General features: G+C 46.5%; 1 protein-coding gene across 2 annotated transcripts in view; it reads right to left on the bottom strand.

The window, feature by feature from the left end:
- Positions 1 to 480: 480 nt before the first annotated feature.
- Positions 481 to 24,983, bottom strand: part of UROS (uroporphyrinogen III synthase) — a 29,698-nt gene continuing 5,195 nt past the window's right edge. The window contains exons 2-10 of one of the 2 annotated variants that reach the window (XM_079137148.1): positions 21,061 to 21,147; positions 20,784 to 20,867; positions 19,633 to 19,729; positions 16,956 to 17,030; positions 11,910 to 11,984; positions 4,717 to 4,797; positions 4,155 to 4,240; positions 3,163 to 3,261; positions 481 to 1,150 (exon numbers count right to left, since the gene is read on the bottom strand). In XM_079137148.1, the coding sequence (XP_078993274.1) occupies positions 1,013 to 1,150; positions 3,163 to 3,261; positions 4,155 to 4,240; positions 4,717 to 4,797; positions 11,910 to 11,984; positions 16,956 to 17,030; positions 19,633 to 19,729; positions 20,784 to 20,867; positions 21,061 to 21,123 (798 nt within the window). In that variant the 5' untranslated portion in view covers positions 21,124 to 21,147 and the 3' untranslated portion in view covers positions 481 to 1,012. Of the gene's footprint in view, positions 1,151 to 3,162; positions 3,262 to 3,291; positions 3,425 to 4,154; positions 4,241 to 4,716; positions 4,798 to 11,909; positions 11,985 to 16,955; positions 17,031 to 19,632; positions 19,730 to 20,783; positions 20,868 to 21,060; positions 21,148 to 24,983 lie in introns of those variants that run through there. The other variant, XM_079137149.1, reaches the window with a different exon arrangement.

Raw genomic sequence — 24,983 nt, 5'->3', positions numbered from 1 at the left:
TCTGACAGGAGGTGTGCTGCATTCATAAATGTCTTTTAAATTTGTCCTGTTTTTGTCATTCACTAGCTAGGACCTTAAACAAGTATTCTCACCTCTTGAAGAGCCTGTTTTTACACCAGAAAAGTGGGAATAATAGCAATGCCCACTCCCCAAGGTTGTTATGAGAAAAGGCATAAAGTCTTTCCCTTCCCTGGGGGCATGACAGGTGCTCAGCAAGCACCTAGATCATCCCAAGATGGTCTTTTAAGGAGACAGAGACCCAGGGGTGTAATGATTTTTCACACCAAGGCCATTAGAGAACAAATGCGGGTCTCCTTAACCAGCTCACACAGCAGCCAGGATTAAAAAGTGGAGACAGAGTCAGAGACAGATTCTCCAAGGGAACTACATTTCTCAGTCAATGGAGATGCCAGGGGCCAGCTGGTCTAACACAGCAGTGCTGTTTTCAATCATTTCTGAATGAAAAAAGAAAAAAGTCTCTTTATATTTGAATCCCAGTTGTCCACAGCTCACGAGCAGGAACTTCAAGGTCTTTTTTTTTTTTTTTTTTTTTTAATAGAATGAATAAATCTGCTTCATACACTGCAAATTTTATCCTTAATACCAGGCTTGTCAGCCATGGGAGGTGGACATATCTGCTCCCCCACACCCCAAACACAGCTTCCCACTGAAAACCACACAGGTTGAATAAAGACACTCAGTGAGCACAGGCAGCCAGAGTTCTTTATTTGATTTCCTTCCTGCCGGGCACAGGAAGCTCTCGCAGAGTCCAGGAGCCACATGCACCTGGCTGGTTCCAAGCTGGCCTTCACGGAGGGCAGTGACATGCACAGAGGCCTGCTGCTGGCCCGGGCAGCCCCGCGTTCCATCCAGGTGCTTCCATTCAGGAATGAGGGAGGAGCTCACGGTGGCAGCTTCCCCAGAGCCACTGCCCGATGCTGGGCTCCACCCCAGAGGCAGCAGGGCGCCCTCCCCTGTGGGCAGGCCACATGGGGCCAGGGCCGCAGCTGACTCAGCGGGAGCCTTGGGGCTGCAGTGCTTTCCTGATGCCAGCGGCCAGTGCTTGAGGGGTGGGGCTCTCGGCCGTGCAGCTCACGGGCAGGCCCTGGGCGGCCAGGGCGCGGGCGGTGGTGGGACCGATGGCTGCGAACTGCGAGGAGGGAAGAGAGGAAGCCTGAGCCAGCCTTGGGCACCCCGCCTGGGAGGTCGGGCAAACGGCCGCACCGCCTCTCCGAGCCGGCTTCACAGCCCGGAGACACTGAGAACCACCGACTCGTGCCCTTCGAGGTACACGCGTTGAAGGGGTGAGACAGTAAATGTCAGGGTTTGTGGATTTCATCTCAGTGAGATGTTACAAGACATTAAGAGAAAGAAAATCTGCTTGAGGCTGGGGGCAGCGAGCGCAAACGCCATCCTAGCCCAAGAGCTGGTAGTGGGACAGTTGCCAACGGTTTGGTTGCAGAGGGCGCCCCTTTCCACCTGAGCCCTTTCCTCTGTGGGTTCCTCAGCAGTCACAGGACAGCACCCACACTGGCCAGGGAAGCCCCCTGCTCAGGGCTCCTCCTCCATTGCCGGCCACTGATTAGGGGACCGGGCGTGTCCGCTCCGTGCAGCCCGTCAGCAGCCTGTGGCTCCAGCCCAGCTCTGCACTGCTGGCCTGCGACCGCTGGGTGAGGGGGCAGATAGGAACGAGGCAACGCACTCGCTTTGATTAGTTTCTTGGTGGTGGCTGTGAATGGCTCACTTGCGGCCCTGGTGTGACTCCTTTGTGGCATTTACACACCTGTGTACCATCTTCCCAAGTCACTGTAAGTAGTGAATTCAGGGCAAAAGTTACCCACTTGACTTTTTGTGCAGAGCTGTATACAAACAGTGGGTCCCACAAAAATTCCTCAGGAATGAGGAAGGACACCTTGCAAATCTAGAGCAGAGCTGAGGCAGAAAGACCAAGCCACCAACCCACAGGTCTCAGTGCCTGTGAGCCAATGCTAAGTCCTAGTGGTGAAGGATGAGTCCACAGATGCAGGCTTCGTGGCTCCTGAACAACCTGGAACTGCTGACAGTGTCATGCCACTTAGTTCTCCCTGGCAAAGGCACTGCTGATGGCCCAGTGGCATCTCAACTACTTGTGTGTGGTACTGAACCTGCCAGGGAACTGCAGCTGCTGAGAACTGGAGGAGATCTGGAGGGGCCGAGAAATGGGCTGTGCCAAGTTAAGACAGGTGTCCTCACCAGCCCCAGCTGCTGCGTGGATGGTGCTAATAGTAGCCTATTCTAAACAGCTTGAGTTTCACTTGAGACTTCAAGGGTTCATTTGTACTTTTAAACAGGTTTGTTTAGAAACAGGCTAGAGTATAATGATGTCAATGTCAGGCACACACCTGTAATCCCAGTGACTCAGGAGGCTGAAGCAAGAGGATCACGAGTTCAAACCCAGCCTCAGCAACTTAGCAAGGCCCTGAGCAACTCAGTGAGACCCTGTCTCTAATAAAATCTAAAAAAGGGCTGGGTTCAAATCCTTGGTACCAAAAAAAAAGGGGGGGGGGAATTTTTTTTTAAAAAATAGGTAACTTTTTCAAAATGGCTAGCTGGAAAAAAGGAAGAGGAGGATGCCAAGACCTGCACCAAGCTCAGCACCAAGCTCAGGACTTCACTCGAACTCTCGTTAACCTGAGATGAGTACTAGGCGGGGAAGAACATCCACATGTCTACACAGACCACAGAGAACCATCCCCATGTCACAAGTGAGGAAACAGGCCCAGAGTTCCAGCCAGAAAGTGGTCTTCCCTTCCCTGACGGGCATCTGCTGGGCCTGTCCAGGGTGCTGCGACTCGATATGGAAACAGACAATAATCAGTGAAGATCCAAAAGCAAAACACAGCCAGGCCTGGTGGCACACACCTATGACCCCAGCAACAGGGAGGCCGGGCAGGAGGTCAGCAAGTTCAAGGCCAGTCTTAGCAGCTTAGCAAGACCCTGTCTCAAAATAAAAACATAAAAAAGGACTGGGGCTGTATCTTAGTGGTAAAGCACCCTGTATTCAACCCCTAGTAGCAAAGAAGAAAAAAACAGCAACAAAAACTCCCCAAATCAGGAAATTGTTAGGTATTGGTATCCCCAAATACCAATCTGAAAAAGTCCAAAGCCCATAGAAAACCATACCTTAATTTGATCAAAGCTGGCACCAGACAACTCTTGAATGTGCTTGAGACTGTACGTCAGGCCAGAGGGACTGAAGAATGTGATGCTGGCTGGGACACCCTGGGGGAAGAGCAAACAAGACCATCCCTTGCCGAGACGATGCCGAGACCCGGCTCCAGCAGCACTGACACCCCGAGCCACAGGCATCCCGCACCTTCACGGTGGGAGGAGCTCAAGGTTGTGTTGGGACTCTGCCCCGCAGAGGCAGAATTCTGCTAAGGACCTGTTCAAAGAGCAGGCTGGGGTTAGACAGGTTGGTGAACAGAGCCCCTTGGTGGCTCTGCTGGTCCCCAGGGCTGTGTCTGGCCAGAGAACATGGGCACCACAGAGCCCACATGCCCAGCAGCCTGGATAATGCCCCTAGCTCCTGTGGTCAAATGGCGCTGAGTCAAGCTGGCTCCCTGTCACCTTGTCCTCCCCTTTTGGTGGAGCAGAGGGCCTGCATGGCCTCTGCATTTGGTTTGTCCTGTCAGGACCCCCAGAATCAAGCAAGGCATTGGGAAGCCTGTCCGGGGAGAGCAGGAGGTGTCTTCTGAATACAAACGGTAAAGACATCAACTCAGCTGGAGCTGTCCACTCTCCTGCCCCAGGCCTCCCAAAGTCAGTACAGACTCCACAGAGGCTCCTCCAGCATGGGCTCAGCCTCTGCTCCGACGCCATGGAAATCAATGGCAACATCAAGGCCACTGTGCACCTCAGGCTTGTATAAACCTTGGATGCTACATGAAGGGGTTTGCACAAGTATCTCCTTATTAATCCTTATACAAACTTACTAGATAATTCCTATCACAGACATAAAAATGGAGCCCCAGAAAGGCCACTTCCTCAAAGTCACTCAGCTGGGTACAGTGCAACCATGTGGACAACCAGCATCTACAAGTTCATGCCCCTCAGCCTGTGCTCACCACTGGGGGGCCTGTCCTGCCAGGGATCTCCCTGGAAACACCACATACCTTCTTGGAATAGTAGCTGTCCAGGTTCACTTGGATTCCAGGGTGTGGAACTGTCTGATAGACAGTTATGCTTTCCATTGGAATTCCTGGGCACAATCAAAACAAGGAAACAGACTTCACTGCACCAGGAACACAATGGAACGTCTGCCACCCAGCATGGCAGCTGGTGGGGACCTCCCAGTGCAACCGAATCCTGCTGGAGCAAACTGCTCAGAATCTGAGAGGCAGAGGAGAGGGCACGAGGACCAGCCTGTCCTCTGCAGCCTGCTGAACACCAAGGAGCAGCCCCCACGATGGAGGAGGATGAGCAAGGATAAAGGCCCCAGACTACAGCCTTTATTTGTACGAATGTTTGTGCAAGTTTGATGACATAGGACTGTCCCTGGCCACTCCATGAATTCCAGATAGGATGCTTATGCCAGGAAACATGCCCAAGGACAGCTCCTGGGAGAGGCTGCGAGTCAGGAGCCCCAGCTGCGTCCCAGCCCTGCCTCTCCATGGCCATGTGCACCTCAGCCTCAGGGCCTCATCCCCAGGGACGTGGTCAATGTGCTTTAGTCACCTTTGTCCTTCAGCATTTTCGGCAGGATTTCTCTTTTGAGGTTTCCACAGGGAAAGAGAAGAGGCAACACTGATGACTCTCCTGTGAACACAAAACCAGGCTTTAAAAACTCAGGGGCAGGGCTGTGCACGGGCCTGGGGAGGCAGCTCCTGGGAGGCAGCTCCTGGGATCCAAGCCCGGCTCTGCTCTGGATCTCAGTTCTGGCACCTGTAAATGGCAAGGGCAACTGCTACCTTGCTGACCTTGAAAACCACTGTATGAGGATAATGAGAGGTATGTGGTGAAGGTGCTTAGAAAACCAATGGCCACAGGAAGAGGAGCTGCTGTCCTACATGCTTCCAGCTCCTGCTGGTCCTGAAGTGGCTCCCAGGCTGCAGGCGTTATTTAGAAAGCAAGTTTGCAACTTACCTCAGTCAGAAAGATAAGGATCAGGCTCATGTTGGCACTGGGATGAAGATTTTCCACCTCTCAAGAAGGCCCTGGATGGGCCAGGGCTCACACTCAGGAGTCAGCAGGGAACTGACGGCCAGGGTGGCCCTGCAGCCACCTCCAAAAATGACAGGCTTCCTGCCCACTATTCTCCCAGCTACGCCTGCAGCCACAAGACCACATGCCCAAAGGGCCAAGAGACGAGTTGCTCAGGAGGACCCTGCCTCTTACCATGCTCCTCCACCCCATTTCCATTCTGCAAAGACTGAAGGGCGTTTGGGCTCTACACTCTGCAGAAATGGTGCTGACAGCAGGCAGTCTGAATGCCAACCTGAAACGATACCATTTAACAGGACTGACGGACGACAGATGCCAGAATCTTCCCCAACTATGAAAAATTTTAAAAAAGCATTTTAGTAGAACCAACTATTTCCCCTCCACATCTGTCCACCAGATGCAAGAAATTTTAATGGGTGTTGGTCATGCAGAGACATTGCGTTTTTCTACATCCTCAGGCTCTCCTGAACACATGTTCTTTGGTGAATGGAGCAAAAGATACCCCATCCAGCAGCCTCTCCCTGAAGCAGCAGCTAAGCAACTAGAATGTGTTTGCTGCTCCAGGTCAGTATGTATAACACCTATCTACTGCTGGATATTTTCTTCATATAAAATACTCTACAAATATCAGTTCCACCACAAAAGAATCAGGAAATTGTTAGGTATTGATAACAGATGCCGAGTTCTTTTCCAGAGTGAAGAAATGCTTCACACACAGATGCCACGTTCAGGAGCTGTTCTCCTAGCCTGGGTCCAGGCATTCCCCCATCTACATGTGCTGGGGCGGCGGGTGCAGGATGCTGGGGGCCATGGCTGTCCCTGGGGCAGCTGTGGGAATGCAGTAGCAAAACCAGTTATCCAACTTTTCAGCAAGCCCAGCCCCAAAGGCATGCAAGGGACCTTCAGGAGTCAAGAATCTCCTCTCTGCCACATTTCCCGTGGAGAAGTGAGATGCTCATTCTTATCCTCTGTTCCTAGATGGGCGGGAAGTTCAGGACTGGGTCCCTCCGTGGCACTCAGGAGGCTGGGCTGCAGGGATCCCTGAGGGCAGTGCTTGTCCTTCTCACACCACACACACTGTCTGGCCTGTGCCTGGCCTGCAGGCACTCAGGGCTCACGTAGGTTCAATCAGCTCAGCTGGCTTTGCTGGAAAGGCATGGCCCTGTTGATGTGACAGAGACCTGAGTATGCCCGGAGGAACTCTTTGCTGTGGAGGGGGCCACCTGCTGCAGCTGTATCTCCTGAGACAGCTCCCCTTAGGAGTCAAAGACCATCCATTCTTTTTTGGGATAAGCTGAAGGCCTAAACAGGACCAAGGTCAGTAAGCTGCCAATTTCCAATCTAAAAAGGCCATCACAACACGAACGCCAACACAGAAATGGTGAATGGTGCAGCCCAAAGTCTGCCCTCCCTTCCTCTCACAAGAAGGAGGCCTGGCCTTCTGGGCTGTCAGGGCTGAGGAGCAACAGTGCTGCAAGTCCTCGGAGAGAATTATGCAGCCAGGAGGAAGCTTCATCAACAGTCACTAAGCTGGTGAAGAAAAGGAGCCTGGTTTTTAAAGAATGTCTCACTGGAGGAAATGTGCATGTCTGTAAAACTGTGACCCTCTCCAGGTCTCCATCAGAGTGCCATCACTGGGATACAGAGGTCAACTGAGGGCATGGAAGAAGAGCCCAGCAAGCCTGCCTGGCTGCAAGGACTTCCCAAGTCCAGGAGGACAGTCCACATGAACTTCAGTGCAATCTGCTTTTTATTTATTTGTTTGTTTACTTATTTACTTATTTATTTATTTTGCACCAGGGATTAAACCCAGGGGCGCTCAACCACTGAGTCACATCCCTATCCCTTTTTTATATTTTATTTAGAGAGAGGGTCTTGCTGAGTTGCTGAGGCTGCCTTTGAACTTGTGATCCTCCTGCCTCAGCCTCCTGAGCTGCTGGGATTATAGGTGTGTACCACCACACTTGGGCGCTTTTGTTTTTATTTTGAGATAGGGTCTTGCTAAGTTGCTTAGGGTCTCACAAAGTTGCTGAGGCTGACTTTGGCCTTGGCAATCCTCCTGACTCAGCCTCCCAAGCTGCTGGGATGACAGGTGTACCCCACTGTGCCTGACTACAATCTGCTTTGACTTTCCCTCTTCTCTCTTTTTCAAGTTATAACTGTCCTCTATGCTTTACCATTTAACTTGTAATTGCTTTTCCATTAGAAGAGAGGTCCTAGGAGAGGAGGATCTTCCATGCATTAGATTAAATAAATTAATAGTTTCATGTGCTTACAATAGTACCTGTCCCATAGTAAATCATAGTTAAAATAAATAAGCAATAACTAAGAATCAGACTGTTCACCATAGCATTGGAAGTAGATTTTTAGCTTTTGAAATTGGGGTTTAAAGTTGGGAGAGAAAATCATTAATGCTTTGATAAAACCAAGGTGAAGATTCTCATTAGCAGTCAACTTGGATTTTATTTGGATATTCTAATTGTAAGTGGAAGACATGCTGGTGACAAATTAGAGGATGTTAACAAAGGCTCTGCAAAGAGTGCAGACCAGTATCGCCCATGACAAGGACAGAATACGTTAACATCTACCCTACCAAGCTGTCTCATCTATGCCTTTATATTGTATCTGTCTCTTCTGCTGCCTTAATCTTTGAGTCAAATCCTACTGAATGTAGACACAGCGATCATTTGAGAAATGTTTTACCCAAAACTTCAACATAGGGTTAACTTGACCTGGACTTGCCTAGACTCTCTCTTTCTCCCCATTTCAAGGCTAACAACACCTACCAGCCACCATTTCTGGAAACATCAGACCATGAAAGGAGTGACAAGAGGTGGCACCCAAGCTGCCAGAAGATCTCCTCCTATTCCCCTTCATTACCTCTCCTCTCCTGTATTGGTAACTCCTCCCCCTCCAGGAATGGAGGAGCTGATCCTCTTTCCATTCTTTGGCCACTGAATAAGCCCTCCTCACCATCACTCATCTCTCAGTTTTTTCCATGACGAGCTTCCAAACCTGGGTTCAGTAACAAAGATATTAGACAAACTGAGGTGTTACTCACAAATGCCAATGTGCACCCAGCCAGTCAGCCAGGCTGCAGGACTTTGCAAGTCCTGGAGAACATCTCACATAAACTACAGTACAACCTGCCTTTGACTCTCTTTTCTTTACTTGACCTTCTTTTGGACATCCCTGTGATACTGTAGAGTAACAGAAAATATATACATTTGGTCTTCATTCCTGGTTCCTGGCACACAGCTTTTGAAACACTTAGAACTTCCTGAGTGACAGGTGTGGGAAGAGCAACTTCCATTAGCCAAAGAGAGCCCTTTTCAACCTTAGTTTATGCTAATGAGGTGGCTCTTGGTGGCTCCAGTTTCAGAACAGGTGCTAGTGACCAAAGGAGCCAACCATGTGATCGGAGGATTGGCATTTTCAGCCCCACACCCTGACTTCCAGGGAAGAGAAAGGGGCCAGGGACGGATTTAAACACCAATGGTCTTAACACCAATGACTGACAATGAAGCCTACACAGTGGGACCTTTATAAATTTCCCAACTATGGGTCTGGAGAGCCCCTGGGCCAGGGAACATGTCTACATGCAGAAGGGTGACATCTCCCAGCCTTGCAGGAAGAAGCACCTGTGCTTGAGGCCCTTCTGGTCCTCGCCCTACGTGCCCCTTACTCTGGCTGTCTGCCTGCGCTGACATCCTTCGTAACAGACCAGGTAACAGGAAGTTACCCCTGAGTTCTGTGAGTCACTCTAGCAAGTTACTGAGCCCAGTTGGACAGAGTGTGGATACCTGGGCACCAACACTTGCACCTTAAGTAGGGGACAGTCTTGCAAGACTGAGCCCTTAAGTGTGGGGTCTGCACTAGCTTTGGGCAGTTAGTGTAAGTACTGGATTAAATTGTGGAGTGCCCAGCTCATATCTGGAGAGTCCGAGAACTGGTGGTTGGCATGAGGAAAAGCCCTCATAGCTGGTGTCAGAAGTAGTTTGTGGGTAGGAAGAAGTCCCAGTAGAGCAGCAGCCAAACTGCTCACACCTGTTCTTATCAGTTAATAAACCCTACCTCCCAAAGCTCCGAAAAGGCAGGCATAAAGTCAGGCCCCGCCCCAGGCCTGTTCTCTGCAGAGAGTCTGGTTCCTCTGTAAATGCCTGCTATCCATGTCGAACTGACTTGGTCTCCTGTGATACGGCAGGGGTGAGGGTGGGGAAAGAGGGTCAGTCAATGCATCAGTGCCCCACAGTTCTGCCCAGGCCAGCGAACACACAATGCAGGTCTTGGGAGAGCACAGGAGGACGTGGTTGGAGCTCACTCTTTTAAGGAGGGTAATCAGAAAAGGCCTGGGGAAACTCTTCCAAGCTGCAGGCCCCTTGAGGCTACTCTGCTGGCACCGGGGTCACTGAACCCTCCCGTGGGTGGAGTGCCATCACTCTGATCGCATGGATGAAGGTGCCTGGCCAGCACTCCTGGATGGCGGTTGGGTGCAGAGCAGTGCTGCCAAGTGTGCTGAGGGTGCAGGCCACGGAGAGCAGTGGCCCTGCAGTGCAATCTGAACCCTCAACTCTGCCACCTCAAAGCTCCTGGCCTTGGACAAGACCTGTGTTCCCTCAGAGCTTCTACGGCAGCACAGTGAAGAGAACCTCTGGCAACAGTGGAACATCCTGTGCTGTCCAGCACGGGCTGCTAGCCACGAGGGCCACCGAGTCTGTGAAACCCCCTCTGTGGGACTGGAGAACTAGACTTTTAGTTTCATTTAATTTGAATGGGTTAAAATTTAAATTTACGTAGCAGCTTATGGCTAGTGGCTACTGTCCACGGCTTTTCGTGGAGATGATTCTGACTTCGCCAGGTGGTGGTGAAGATGGAGACAAGGCAGGCCAGGGGCCTAAGTTCCTTGGGTACAACAGGCACTCAGTAAGTGACTGTTCACATACAGCATACAGGGCGTTGGCAAAGGCAAGAGCAGAGTCTTCATTTCTGTGGTGCTGGGGATGGAAACAATGCTCGTGCACTGGACGAGTACTCTACCACTAAGCCACATCCCTAGCCCTGAAATTATTTCTAAAAGAAAATTAATATTCAATTGATATGCACAATTTTAACATTATGTATCAGTTAGAATTAATTTTAATAAAAAATATATTTGGGGCTGGGGTTGTAACTCAGTGGTAGAGTGCTTGCCTAGCACATGTGAGGCACTGGGTTCGATCCTGAGCACCACATATAAATAAATAAAATAAAAGATATTGTGTCCAGCCACAACTAAAAAAATTTTTTAAAAATAAATAAAAAGTAAATTTAAAATTTGGGGGAAAAAAGAGGGAGAGAATTGGGGACTTGGGAAGAAACTGCTGGGCCCAGCAGTCCCCTGTGGTTCCCAGAATGCCCACTGCCCCTCGTCTGCCCGGGGCTTACCTGAGTCCCGCAGAGCCCCAGTTACAGTGCAGTGCAGGAGGCAGCGCTTTCTCCAGGACCAGCTCCCAGGGCTGCACAGAGACCTACAAGCTAGAGAACCTCCAGGCAACCGTAGCGGCTTATATCAGGTTTACCCCAGGATTTCCATACAAGTTTGCAAACTAGATGCCAACGCCACCTCAGAAGGCGTATTTTCTTAACATACACACTACGGCCTGAAAACAAAACCATTCAGCACAGTTTCAGAAGCCATAAAAAACCTGCCGAAGGTGTCACCTCTCCCTACCTGCCCTGATAATGCTACTCAAAGGACAAAGAAGATGCCTTCTCCCTAGGGAGTTTTCGAGGACCTCGGCTGCCAGTGCTCTGCCCAGCCTCTCCTCCCAGCTCCGTAGACACTCAAGCAGCCGCCAATCAAGCCTGGGTGAGAACCAGGCCCAGGGCTTGAGCCTTCTCTGCTGATGCCCTCCTACAATGGTAGTTCACTAGTTCTGATGAGACAACTGCTTGCCAAGTCGAAAATACCTAGTCCGAATCGATGGCATCTGCCAGCCCCAGATCTTGAGGAGCAAGGCCCTGGCTTCCTCTTCAGTGACACAAGGCAAGAGGATTGTGAGTCTCCTGTGGCCGCGCGGTGTACTGTGAGACCTGAGTCTGCAGCTGGAGTAGACGCAGGGGAAGAGAGGAAGGGAGATGTGACCCAGAGGAAGGATTTCCCTACGTGTGCGTGTTCAATCTTCCCATCCCTACACTCCGAAAGTCCTTGCCCAGTCGTTCTTCAGAGGCCTAAAGTTAAGGTTTAATCCTCATACAGATGCAAATATCCCTAGAAACATTCTAAATCCAGGTCCACCCACTGCTGCCAAAAAGTGAGCTTACTAAGCCAGTCAGCTCTTTACCTGGGAGCGAGTTTTAGTGGGAGGGAATTCAGAGAAGGAAGCAGTTCCTCAGAGGAAGGAAAGGACAAGATTGAGAAGGGAAGAGTCTCCATCCACACCAGCAGCCTCTGATGTTTTAAGAACAGTTTCAGATGGCCTCTCTGCTTGTTCCTGTTGCCAGACATTGTATTCTGTGTTATGTTCAAATTTTCCCCAGTCCTTTGGTATAGAAGAGGTGAACTAAATCCCAAGTGAGTACAGCCAGACTCATACAACAGATTCTGGTTGCAAGTGGTTTACAAGCTGACTGTCAATCAGCATTACCACTGAGAACACAGCTGTGACGGTTGTGAGATCAACAAGCAATACAAATGGTCTACATGTGGGGTGTCTTTTTCTACTTACTGGAACAAATATATTCAGCCAGCTTTTCAGCATTTCCGCAGTTTTCTCCTTCTACATCCAGGCCAATTTTATTGACTGGAAAACAACAAAGAAATGTCATTTCTTTAATTGGTTATCAAAGTCCTTTGTTCCTGTGTTGTATTTTTAATCAGAAAATATACAAATGTGCACTTTACAAACCAAAAAGAGAAGTCTCTTCTCAGTCAAGGTAGGAAGATCACAGGTGTCCACTGCCCCTTCACCCCGACAAGAAGTTTTAGGTAAGGACTTAACTCACTTCTCTGAAACCCACTTGCCCATCTATAAGAGGGGAAATGCTAACCCTATGGGACTATCTCAAAGATCATGTAAGATAATGGCCTCCTGGGAGGAGTTCAACAAAGGCCATTTTCTTATCAGTCAGGAGATGGTGAGCATGTGAGAGCCACTGCTTTTTGCAGAAATCTCATTGAAGTGCCTTCATTTGTTAGCAGACAAGTGCCATCCAGAAAGGGACTGTGGGCTGACATACCCAGATAGAGATGCCAGGGAAGACAAGCAGGGGTTCACACGACCTGCCAACAGGCACCCACACACTATGAATGCAAGTCATTTAGGGTGAGGGGTGTCCTGTTTTTGACTCAGGTCATGAGGCTCCTATTCATGACCTGAGTAAGGTGCAGAAGACCAAGGCTGCCCTGCACTTTTCCAGAAAGCAAACTGGTGGCTACTCTGCAGAGGATGACAGCTGCTGCCTATGCTCCAGAATGTGGGACTTTCAGGGGAAAAGAGGTGTGGGCATTCCATTTAGGAGCACAAAAAGGCTACCTGTTAACAAATGATAGCTTCGGCAAAAATGCCATTGGCTTTTTTTTTTTTTTTTTTTTTTTTTTGCATTTGACTAGCTCAGTTTTATTTTCTGCATTAACAAACATGTAAAACTCCAAATAAGAGGACTTGTAGTGCCCAAGGGCCAGTCCAGGTAAATTTTTAGACCCTAACACTTAAGTAGCAAGTACTTTGGGAATCACTGCCCTAGGCAACCATGTACTGCCTAGAAGGGGGTCATGAGGTTAAACTGGATCCCTTAGCCAAGCACAGGCTTAGCAGGAAATGGGGGGCCCAAAGTGCTGCATGGTCCGCAACACCAGGGAAAGGTGTTCAAGACAGTTGATGGAAATTCGGAGGAGGCAAGCATCTTCAGCTGTCCATCTGATGGCCAGGATGTTGCCCCTCACTGTAAGCTCCTTCTCAATGACCCCTTGGTGTGGCTCAACATCTGGAGACAGGGATCCATGGGCGATTTCTACCTCCAAAGGGCTCGGGAAAGGCACCCTGAGGGCACTCTGTTTGGGGCCTGCATGTCCGCCGCTGCTCTGCCTTCCACTCCACGCTCCGAGTGCAAGACCAACAGCCCACCCTCTCCTCCGGCTTCCCGCCATTGGCTTTTGATTTATGTGCTGAGTCAAAGAGAAAAAAATCTCATGCATGTATAAACTATTCAGGTTGCAGTGCGAATGCAGGCCCAGTCTCCCTACTGTTAAGAGTCTGGAAGGGCTAAGTGCGTGAAGGAACCCTAAAAAAACTCAGGAACTGAATGGAAAAGTGAGCATTTCCCCTGAGGTTCTAACTTAACACAGCAGATCTGTTCCCTTGCTGTGTCAGTGCCCATAAGGAGTGCCAGGAAATAATGAAAGTTCTTTTACTGAAAGATGCAAAGGAAGGTGATTGTTGTCCTGGACATTGAACCTGGGGCCTTGTACATACTAGTCAATCACTCTACCACTGAGTTACATCCTCATCACTTAATAAAAAATTTGAGACAGGGCCCTATTAAGTTGCCAGACTGACCTTTAACCTGGGATCTTCCTCTCTTGGCTCCCAGGTAACTGGGATTACAGGTGTGTACCACCATGCCCTGCTGCTGTTTATCATCACTGTGTCTAATTTCTAAATTAAAATTTCATCATAGGTATGTATGTATAGGAAAAAATGTAGCCCAAGTAGGGTCAGTACTATCTGAGTTTTCAGGCATCTACTGGGGGTGGTGGATCATATCCCTGTGGATGAGGGGGACTACTGTATTGACATCAATATGCATTTTACTCTTAAGTAATGAGACAATGGGATCTGTGCCTAGAATACTAGCGCATGTACAATTTGCTGTTTGTAAAGTCACCACTTGCTCATTTGATTTGTACTGTGAACAAGACAATCACTCCTGCACCTGAGAGAGGAGGAAGGTGAGGGTCTGAGCAGTTAGTGGCTCCAGCTCTGTCTGCAAGGACAGGGACTGGGGCTGTCTATTCTGCCCTGCAGCCCACAAAGACTCTCAAGTAATGTTTGGAGAATACGTGTTTGGTTTAGCCCCGGGCGTAGAAAGGCTGAATCTGCTCCAATTCAGTTCAAGTGCGTCAACCAACACTCGAGCCCGAGCAAGCCCATCTGCAGGGCCTTCCCTAGGCAATGGCCGACAGGGAAACTGCAGATTCCCCGAAGCTGCATTAAATAAATCCCACCAAGCATGGACAAGCCTGATGTAGAACACTTTAACATTTGAGACATTAAGATATTGCCACAATGGATCAAATTATTTGGACTCATGTAAACCTGTGAAGTGAAATCTGCCAGCTGACACCCACACCAAAAAAATGCCATTTGGAAAATCAGGAGGTAAAATAAAATCCTTAGTGCAAAATCAAAGTGGACCAAGAAATGAGATTTGAAGATATTAACAAGGTAATGGTTAAGACTGTTACAAATCTTTTCAAAAGTTATGAGAAACCATGGAAATGGAAGTTGTATCTGTAAGAAAGATGTGGCTTAAAGTGGTAAAACATCTGCCTGCTTACGCAGTAGGGCACAGTGGCTTTGGAAAAATTTTGTCACAGATCTGGACAATGACTATCTCATTTTGTTTGTGACACTGGCAAGTAACATCCTCCCTCTTAGGCTCAGTTGTTTCATTTTGTTTAAATCAGGAAACAGGGTTTATTAGAGTTTGTTTATGAAAATGAGAAATCATGGCACAGGGCCTGATGGTTAACAGGAACTCCAAACAGCAGGTGTCATGAATGATATTAATAACTGTAGATGCTAATGTGTTCAAAAGTATAAATATATATGTTTTTCTGAGTTCTGAATTGTTATTGCTAAGTTGTCAACCAGGAGGTCACTGGTCTGGGTTTACAAAGCCAAGCAGCAGTGGCCATACATGGCTCTCGGGTACCAATCCTGCAGTCAGAAGGGTGGGTACTTTACCTTTGGGCAGCCAAATGGAAGGTGTTCCCTGGGGTGGGGGCTGAGTTACAGTGAATCAGCCCACAAGCCAATTAACCTTGATTCTTAAAAGAAACCAAAATCTTAATAAAATATGCATAAATTATTCAGTCAAAACCTCTTCTCAGGGTATTTTATGCAGACCAAGTGCAAAGGTATACAGCATGTACTGTCCCCCATCTATTAGTAATCAATTACATCTGCAAATCCAAAGTTACATTTGTGAACATTTGTGAAGAAATACAGACATCTCTCACTGGACTTCCACACTGACAAGGCTGCACTGGTCGTGCACTTGACCAGGGTCATTCAGCTGTTGTAGGTCTCAAGGCACAGCTTGCTCATTTTCATTTCATTTGACAGAATGGAAGAGCAAAATGCATAGTGATGCTGCTAAAATCAAAGGGAAGGAGATGTGATAGCTCAAAATCTTTTATCAGCTAATGTGTGGAAATCTGAATTTAGAGTACAAAAATCCAAGTTGGAAAATTTACAACTATAATGTGTATGGAATGGTTGAGTTTTGGGTACACGAATTAGTCAGCTTTTCATCACTGTGACCCAAATACCTGAACCACTTAGAAGAGGAAAGACTTATTTTGGCTCATGGTTTCAGAAGTCTCAGCCATGGTCAGCTAGCTAGCTCCATTACTGTGGACCTGTGGTGAGGTAGAGCATGATGGCGGAAGAGTGTTGTGGAGCAAAAGCCTCTCAGTTCAAGTTGGCCAGAGCAGAGAGGGAGGGGATGGGAGGAGACAGTCCTCAGGATCCACGCCCTCCAACTGGGTCCCACCCCCTTTCAACAGTCTGCTGGGATTAGGAACCTGTGGATGGACACAGCCATCAAGACCCAGTCACTTCCCAAAAGTCCATCTCTGAACACTGCTGCAATGGGGACCAAGCCTTCCTCATATAAGTCTTTGGGGGACATTCCCAAAACCATAAGAGGATACAAGTCAGAAATTGCCTATATTGTTTTCTTACCTCTTCTCATTCACGGGGAAAAAACAAAAAAGAAATAGTAAAGTAAAACAATTTCTTAACTTATTTTGGAGAACTAATGTGGAGAGTACAGGTGGTTCCTTTGGCAACCAAGCACTGAGTCCCTCACCTGGCTGACTTGCTGAGTCTGTGGCAAGTTCTTCAGCACACAAGGGCAAGGAGTCTAATTAGTCCAACAATTTCCAGCCCATTCCTTCCCTCACCTCATTTTGTTCTCTGGAAAATACTATTTTCATTCATACTACGCTTTCCCCCAATATTTTTAAACTCATTTAGACAAATTGAACTGTTTTGAAACTAAGTTACAGGCTAATTTACTTGCAATTGGTAAGCATTGTTCTAAATATTTAAAATGTTGTATTAACTCTTAACAAATCACTGTGTGTGTGTGTGTGTGTGTGTGTGTGTGTGTGTGTGTGTGAGTGAGACAGAACTAATAAACTATTACCTGGAGATTGCCATTTTAGCCATTTCTTCAAAGAATAATTCAGTGGCATTAAGTACATTCACAATAGAATTCATGGGTCAAAGGTTACAAACATTTAAATAAAACTTCTGAACATGTACTGATCAAGAATTTCTTAAGAGATGTGAACCACTTTTTAATGTCACTTAGCAATGTTTGAATATATTTCACTGCACCCTATCAGTAGCATTAAATTTTTAACTAATTACTTTCAGCAAATTTTATAAATAGAAAATATTTTAAAACTTAATTGAAGTGTTTTAAAAAACAAAGAAGGCCAAGTCATTTCTTGGCGCTTTATTTTTACCTGGCTCCCTTACCTAGAGAGGCAGTAGCATTTCCAACCACATACACTGACTTAGCATTCCATTTTTCTTTCAGAGACTTTCCCCAGACTGCAAAATATGAAATTACACATGATCTGTTAATACCAAAGTTGCCATTTGGATTGCTGACCAAGGTTGTTTGTTCACCCTAGGAAACTCATGAGCAAAGCAAATTATTAATAGCCAAACGTGAAAGAACAGCATCTCAAACTGGAATTCCATTATCCTGTTGTTCACATTCTTCAGGCAAAGTTTTAAAAATCACTTAGGTAAATGTTTCAGCATGACTTGCTTAAAATAACTAATTTCTATAACTGTCATAGAGCCACATCCCCAGCCCTATTTTGTATTTTATTTAGAGACAGGGTCTCACTGAGTTGCTTAGCATCTCACTTTTACTGAGGAAGGCTTTGAACTCTTGATCCTCCTGCCTCAGCCTCCTGAACTGCTGGGATTACAGGCGTGCGCCCCTGTGCCCGGCAGAAGCATTTTTAATATGTATTAGAAAACAAACATAACTCGAAGATTTGCATGGTGAGATTAAGATTTAAAAAATTCTAGACTTTTAAAGAAAAAGTCACTGGTCATTAAAAAATGCAACTTAAATGTCTAATAAATCAACAGGTGGGTTTTATTTGGGAAATAGATCTGAAAGTAGTTAACAAAATATAATCTCAAATGAAAGGAATCATTACCCATTAGTTCAAAGTAGAAATAATAAATTTCACCTTCATTAACAAACACAATATAATACAGAAAACTACCATTTTATGACAAAGATAGATCTTTTAAATATGGATTTAAAAATGGATTTTTTTAATATGGATACAAAAAAATAGATTTTATATACATATTATAGGTCACTGTTGCTTCAAAACATTTTAAGAAGAAAAATAATAGATTTTAGTCCTAAAATCTAATAAGAGCAAAATTTTCACCTAAATTTACCTGTGTTATAGTGAATCTACTCTTCATATTCCAAGGGAAATTCCTTTTTAAACAAATTGAGCTTTACCTTCTTTCCTACCCTACAATTTAAGTAATATTTAGCATGAATTATCCATAGCCGGTAACGAACTGCTTCCCGAGGTCCACACAGAACAGTGATAGGAAGAAGTGCAGGGCTGCTACCTTCGCAGCTTTACCCCTTCAGCAGTGGAGGACCCCTGGCCAGGGGGACAGCCCTGCCTTCCGCTTCTTCATTAAGTTAATGGGATTAACATACCGCTCCTATCACATACGGATGTCAAGAGAATCAAGATAAAAACATGTACAGGAGGGCTGGGGTTGTGGCTCAGTGGTAGAGCACTTGCCTAGCATGCGTGAGGCACTGGGTTCAATTCTCAGCACCACGTACAAATAAATAAATGAATAAAGGTTCATCAACAACTACTAAAATATAAAAAAAAAAAAAAAAAACATGTACAGGAAATGCTTTTTAAACTGCAAAGCATGCCCAAGTTACAGTGCTCACCCTGGGTTTTCTCCTTTCTCATAACTTTCTCCTTCCAAGCACACACAAAGGAAAAATTCGACTGTAGGACAGGCACCCCGAAGCCCCACTGGGAGCAGTGAAGGGCTTCCCTGCTCCAAGGGTCTGCTCTCCATGTTAGAAACAACAGCGATCTGAGTTTAGTTTCTTAGGGTCCTCACTCCAGAGAAGAGGCTCAGGCCCTCTCTTCAGCAGGAGGCCCACGTGTGCACAGGCCTGCAGCAAGCCCAGCTTCACGTGGAGACAATGATAACCCATTTCCACAGTGACTCATGACCACCCTGTTCCAGGCAACATCCTGGATGCCCTTCTCTGGGACTTGGACTCTGCAGCCTGCAGCAAGAGTCACGATCAAACATTCAACTTAAGAGTGTGTGCTCAAGAGCTCTGCACTCCTTGTTCTTCAGGTTCCTCATCTGTCAAGAGGAACTACGAATCCACCTCACAGGGTAAAGACTGAGGACTGCTCCTGGCACTAAGTGGTCATCTGGTGTGCTCCAGCTAATGAGGGGTGGCAGAGTACTCCTGTGGTGCAAGGACTACCAGGCCCGCTCAAAGGAAAGGGGACTGATGGCAGAGAGGTCGAGGGGCTGACCGAGGTCAGGATGGTGAGCCTCTGCGTTGTGAGCTGTAGAATGAGACTGCAGAGTTGGGTGCCTCTGGATTGCTCTCTGGGGTTCAGTGAGATAATGAACTGAGGAATTTCACAGCGCCTGATGCACAACAATGGTGCCTGATGCACCATAATGTCAGCTTGCAGGTTGTTCAGCCACAGTTATGAAGAAGGTGGCTGTTCAGTCTACAGCCCAGGGTTCAGTGAAAGGGCTGTGCCTTTTTATACTACTGTGATGGAAAGAAAGGGTCAAGGAGACAGCTTGTCACCAAAGGGCATGGACATTCTCATACATGGTCAAGTTTTCTCATCATCACTTTGAGGAAAGTGGTATTTACCATATTCTTGGCAGAAAAAAACTGGCACTCCTATGTTTTGAGGAGATATGTAAATGCCCAGCAAGCTGCGGAGGTGCCCTGTCTGCTGTCTCCCAGGAAACACCTGGGACCCAGCACCACCTTGCACACATCTCTGTCAGAGCGCAGCTACTTCTGGAATTTAGTATCTCAGTGGGAGAAGTAGAGTAAATAAAAGCCCAGTGGAATTCAGATCAGACCCCCACTCACCTTCAGTTTTATTGTCTTTTTTCAAACACAACTCCACTGCTTCCACTGCTCTGGGGCTGGTAAAAATGAGTCCCCCGTAATGTTCTGGATGAGACAGCTGCATTTCAGAAAGTGATAAAGTCATTTTATATGATAACTTAAGTTCAACATCTCCCAAGGAGCTATGACTCAGAATTCCAAATGCTTCCCAGAAGTAGCAGGCAAACTAATTCCTCCACACATCCACCACCTGCAATACTTACCAAGGGCTCACGCTGGACCTGGAACTATTCTAGGCCTTTTGGGATGTACAGGTGAATTATCCTAGTACTTCCCTCAAGAAGCTCAGAGTCTAGGGGAGAGGCAGACAAGTGCAACCCAGCTGATTGCAGCAGAGGGGGCCTGACCCAGCCTGGGAATGGGCGGGGTGCAGGACGGAGGCAGACTTGATCTGTGTCTTAATACGACTGGAACATTCAGGAGGTGATGCCCAGGCTGAAAGCCCTGAGTTTCAGAGCTAGTAATGGTGATATGATCACCAGACGTTTACTCTGAGCCAGGCACGGGGCCGTTGTCTAGATCTGACTTCACTCAAACCATGGGGACGGAATCTTTTGTTTTTTTGCAATGTTGGGCATCAAGCTGAGGGTCTTGTGCATGCTACGCAAGCCCTCTGCCACTGAACTCATCTCCAGCCTAGAGCCTTTAATCTGGATCATTTGGAAGACTTTCCTGAGTGTGTCTCCTGAAATATGTGTCACTCCTACCCTTGGATGTAAAACTCAAGTGGTGGATAGAGCCCTGGGTTGGAGTTCTAGTCCCGTCTTTGCTGGCTGTCTAAAATGGGAAAACATCATCTGGTCTACTGTGTAGAGGTCAGGGAGGGGGCATTAAATGAGAGGATGAACAGGTTCTAGAATTCTGAGAACCACACAGATGCGGTGCTCTCATAGGCCCTGCTCTCCCTGGCCCACCTCTGGGCGTGGGTGGCTTCCTGGAGGAGCTGGTGGAGGCTTGGTGGGAGAAGCCCAGCAGGGCAGCCTCCCGGAGACAGGTGTGCTATCCCTGTGTTTAAGTCTGGTGGTAGAATGAGGGGCTAGGAAAACAGCTTGTGCTGGCAAGGTTTCTAGAGACCAAGTACAAACATGGAGTTCAGAAATGACAGGTCTTACCTTCTCAGAAAAACTGGGAAGAGATAAAAACTCAAAGGATAAAACAGGGATCAATGTGGCTTCAAGTCCATGTAATTCTAATTCCTACAAATGAAAGAATATAGTTCTGGATTGGCAGGGGCTGCTCTGAAAATAAGGAAAGGAAATGGTATCGTTAACTTTATTCTGTGTCAAGTATGAGTGTTAGCAGCTCCCCACGACCACCCCAGCTCCAGGACCTTGATTCCGTTAGCAAGGAAGCTCCAGTTTAGGGGACAATGAGTCTCAGGCCACTTACCCTGATATATGGATCCTGGCCACAATCATCCTCCTTTGCGTCTTTCAGTAAAAGAACCTTCATATTGCCTGGTGCTCCTTATGGGTACTGTGACAGAGGAAAGGAAGAGATCTTAATTGTATCTCAAAGATTCTTCCTAAGCAAGGCTGGATGGGGGCAGTGAGAGAAGGAGTTGATCAAATGCTTGCTGAAGAGATCTGTCCTTCCCACGCGGTGACTGGGCGTTAATGGGCTTGTTCTTTCTGAAGACCCCTGTCACTGATAAGGCCAAGGGAGGGCATGTTAGCAGTTGATATCACCTGGAAAGGCAGATGAAAGCCATCAGTGAGAGTCAAGTGTCCCATGTCAATGGCTCACCATGAAAAGTGCCAATTCTGGGTTGTATCAATAACAGATAGTGAAATGCATATCTTATGTTTATGAAGGTAAATTAATAATTATTTCCATTTCAAGACAAATATACTAAGCAGCTTAGGAGCACTTTAGGAAATGACAGCACTGACTTTTGCACTTCTCAAATAATGTTTATAAATGTTGTCAAGTATAAGGAGACAATTTAACAGACTGAAAAATTATCTGTAGACAGTTAGCTAAAATCTTACAGACTTCATAACGCTTCTTCCCGTAATTTCTCTTCTAAGATAAACCCAGACAATACTCATAAATGTATACAAAGATTATCATAAAGATTTCATAATCCCACAGATAGCACTAGACCCATCAGTTACTTAAATGCTGTGTACTGACTGCTAAGACTGAACAGAGTATACTGAAGCGGAAGGATGTTAACTCTGAAAGCTATTATTCATAAATTACTACTAATTATATTACTGGAATATCTATACTACATTTTAGGATAACCTGGCTCAAAATGAACTGCCCTGTGTTTAAGCAACTAAACCTAGATGAACATATTATTAAACAATGAAGTTCTAATTATTGCTGTCCAGGTGTTAACTAGAGAGACTGGGGGTTTAAGGAAATGGGCAGTATTTCTCAACTTCTCAAAATGTGTCTGACACAAATTAAGAGCCTAGTTTTCGGTGATGGTCTTTTTTGTGTCGCCGTGGCTAGTTATAGTTTCTGATGACTTACAAATGTTCATCTAGGTGTTGCTGTGAAGGTGTTCTGGGGATACAGTGTCTCATCAAAGGCTTTTCATGGGCAAACGCTCTACCACTGAGCTATAACCCCAGCCTATTTTTTTTTTTTTTTTTTTTAACAGTGCTGGGGATTGAACCCAGGGCCTCCAGCATGCTAGGTGTGCCCTCTGCCACTGAGCACACCCTCAGCTCTCTCCTACTTCTTTATGGAGATGGTGTAAGGAGAGAAGCATGGTGTCACAGAGGAAGCACAGGATTAAGGGCCTAAGGACCTGGACCTTATCACTTACTAAGGTTTGACCTTGTTTTCTCCCTTGTTAAACTGGAATAACCTCTGCCCTACCAACTCACAGGGCTGCTGAGGCATTCAAAGATAACATGACAGCTAGCACACTTCATGAGCACTTACTACCTGCCAGGCTTTACATGCATTCAATTGATGAGGTTTATGCAGAAGCCGATGTACACTCATTCAGTTTCAGAAAGGCTAAGTGGCAGCTGGGGGTCACAGGTGATCTGGCCCCAAATTCTGTGTTCTTAATTCCCCTGCACTATCTGCCTCTTATATGCTTGGCAAATGAAAATTTTTGGGAAAGATAAAAGTATGAAGATATAAAGTTATCACTGTAGTATAAAGTACTTCATTTAAATATACAAATATGTGAAAGCAAAATCAATCTATCTACTGCAAGCAGAAAAATATTCCTTCTGAGTTCTGCTCTGATTTTCTTAGGATAAAATCAACATCCGCAAGAAGCTTGGGCTTCCAGATAGTAACTATTCCTCACATGTGCTACAGAACTCAACAACAACAACAAAACAAATTACTACCCTTATTCCTCTCCTGCCATCTCTGAGAGAAGCTCCAGTGTAGAATTAAGGAGACCTGTTGCTGGTGATGCCCTGCTGTGCTGGAGTCCCCCAAGTAGGCAAGAAAGAAGTCCAGGATAAGCACACATGGTTGTCAGTAAACGAACACGCTGCTCTCTGAACCTGAGGAAGAGGCTGGTGGAGGGAGGAGCCTGCACAGGAGGGCCCAGGCTTGGATTCTGGTCCAGGCTGCTCTTTTTTCAGTCTAGGGACTGAATTCAGGGGTGCTCTACCACTGAGCTACATCCAAGTCCCCTTTTATAAAAAATTATATTGAGTCTAGAATCTTGTTAAGTTGCCAGTGCTGTCCTTGAACTTGGAATTCTCTTGCCTCAGCCTCCAGAGCAGCTGGACTGCAGCTGTGCGCCAGGCTATTCTGTTAGTCTCAGTTCCTACATCTATGAAGTGGGCTGGGGGCTTCTCAGTGGCTGGATTTTCTGAGGGCCCTTCTTTCCCACAGTAGATGCTCAATAAATATTTATTCACACTGTGGGAAAACACTTTTAACTTTACTCAGCATCTTTGAAACAGGAAATGATTAAAGAAATGGGAAACCGACTAGATTAAGACTACTTCATTGTTAAGAATGAGGCCTCAGGGCTGGGGAGATAGCTCAGCTGGTAGAGTGCTTGCCCCTGTACTGCAAAAAAAAAAAAAAAAAAAAAAAAAAAAAAAAAAAAAATGAGGCCTCAAACCCACTTTCCATGTTCTGCCACTGTTAGTATCAGCAATAACAGCTGCCCTTTTATTGAGCACTTACTCTGTATTATTTACTATGTATATTAGTATATACTATGTATATACTATGTATATACTTTTGTTTCTCCAGAGAAACAAAATCAACAGGATATATCTATTTCTACAAATGTATGGAAAACTTGCTCATGTGATTATAGAAGCTGAAGAGTCTCACAAACGGTCATTTGCAAGAATGTGAAAAGAAAAATTTTGAGATGTCTTAACTTTAATTATAAAAGCCAGCAGGCAGAGGGGGGTTTAAGAAAAGCTCATCAGCTAACAGCTAGTGACCCAAACCAACAGACTGTTCTACATGCCTGAATTATGTTGAATCAAATCCCTGACAGCTGACCCCAGGCACCACCGACCTCTGGCTTCTGGGTGGACATTCTGGACTCCTAACCCCAACCAATCCAGAAGCAATAAGGACTTTTCCTTATGGAATACCCTCCTAGCCCACATTTTCTTCTTCACTTCATGTGATCCCACCCCTTTTATTTATAGCCAGTGTAAGTTCAGTGTAAACAACTTAGGATTTCCTTCCCCAAATCTTCATTATGAAAGTGCTTTGAGCTCTTGTGAGCTCAAAAAAATATTTTTCTGGTTGATACCTAGCCCTGCTGTGGTAATTGTGGCACTCATCCAGGATCTGGTTCCTTTCTGGCTAGCATATGTAGCAGCTCAATAAACCTTTTTATTTAAGAGAATTCTTGGTCTAGAGACCCAGGAAAGCTAGTGGTGTAGTTTGAAGGGCTGAGGTGTGATGGTGTCATTTCCAGTCCAAGTCTGAAGGACTGGGAACCAGAAGCACCAGGGGCAGGTGAAGGACAAAGAGAGCTGAATCCTCTTTCTCTCCGACTATTTTTCCTCTATTCAGGCCCTCAGTGGATCATGGATTATGCCCACCCACTTGGGGAAGAACAATGCCCTTTACTCAGTCAATGGAGTCAAACACTAATCTACAAACTCTCTCACAGGCACACACTGAAATAATCTAGTTATATATCTGGGCAACCCATGATCCAGTCCAGCTGACACCAAAAATTAACTTATTAACTATCATACTGGGCTAATAAGCATTTTACATGCAAGACTAAAATCCCCATTTAAGCCTGCAATGTAGCTATCCTCATCCACACAACTAAAGGACAAGGAAAGGCTCTGCAAGTTTTGAGGCACTTGTCCATTGTCATGCAGATTGTAGATGACTAT

The sequence above is a fragment of the Sciurus vulgaris genome, assembly GCF_902686455.1.
Source record: "Sciurus vulgaris genome assembly, chromosome: 4".
Lineage (NCBI taxonomy): Eukaryota > Metazoa > Chordata > Mammalia > Rodentia > Sciuridae > Sciurus > Sciurus vulgaris.
This window is presented reverse-complemented; position numbering and strand designations above follow the sequence as displayed.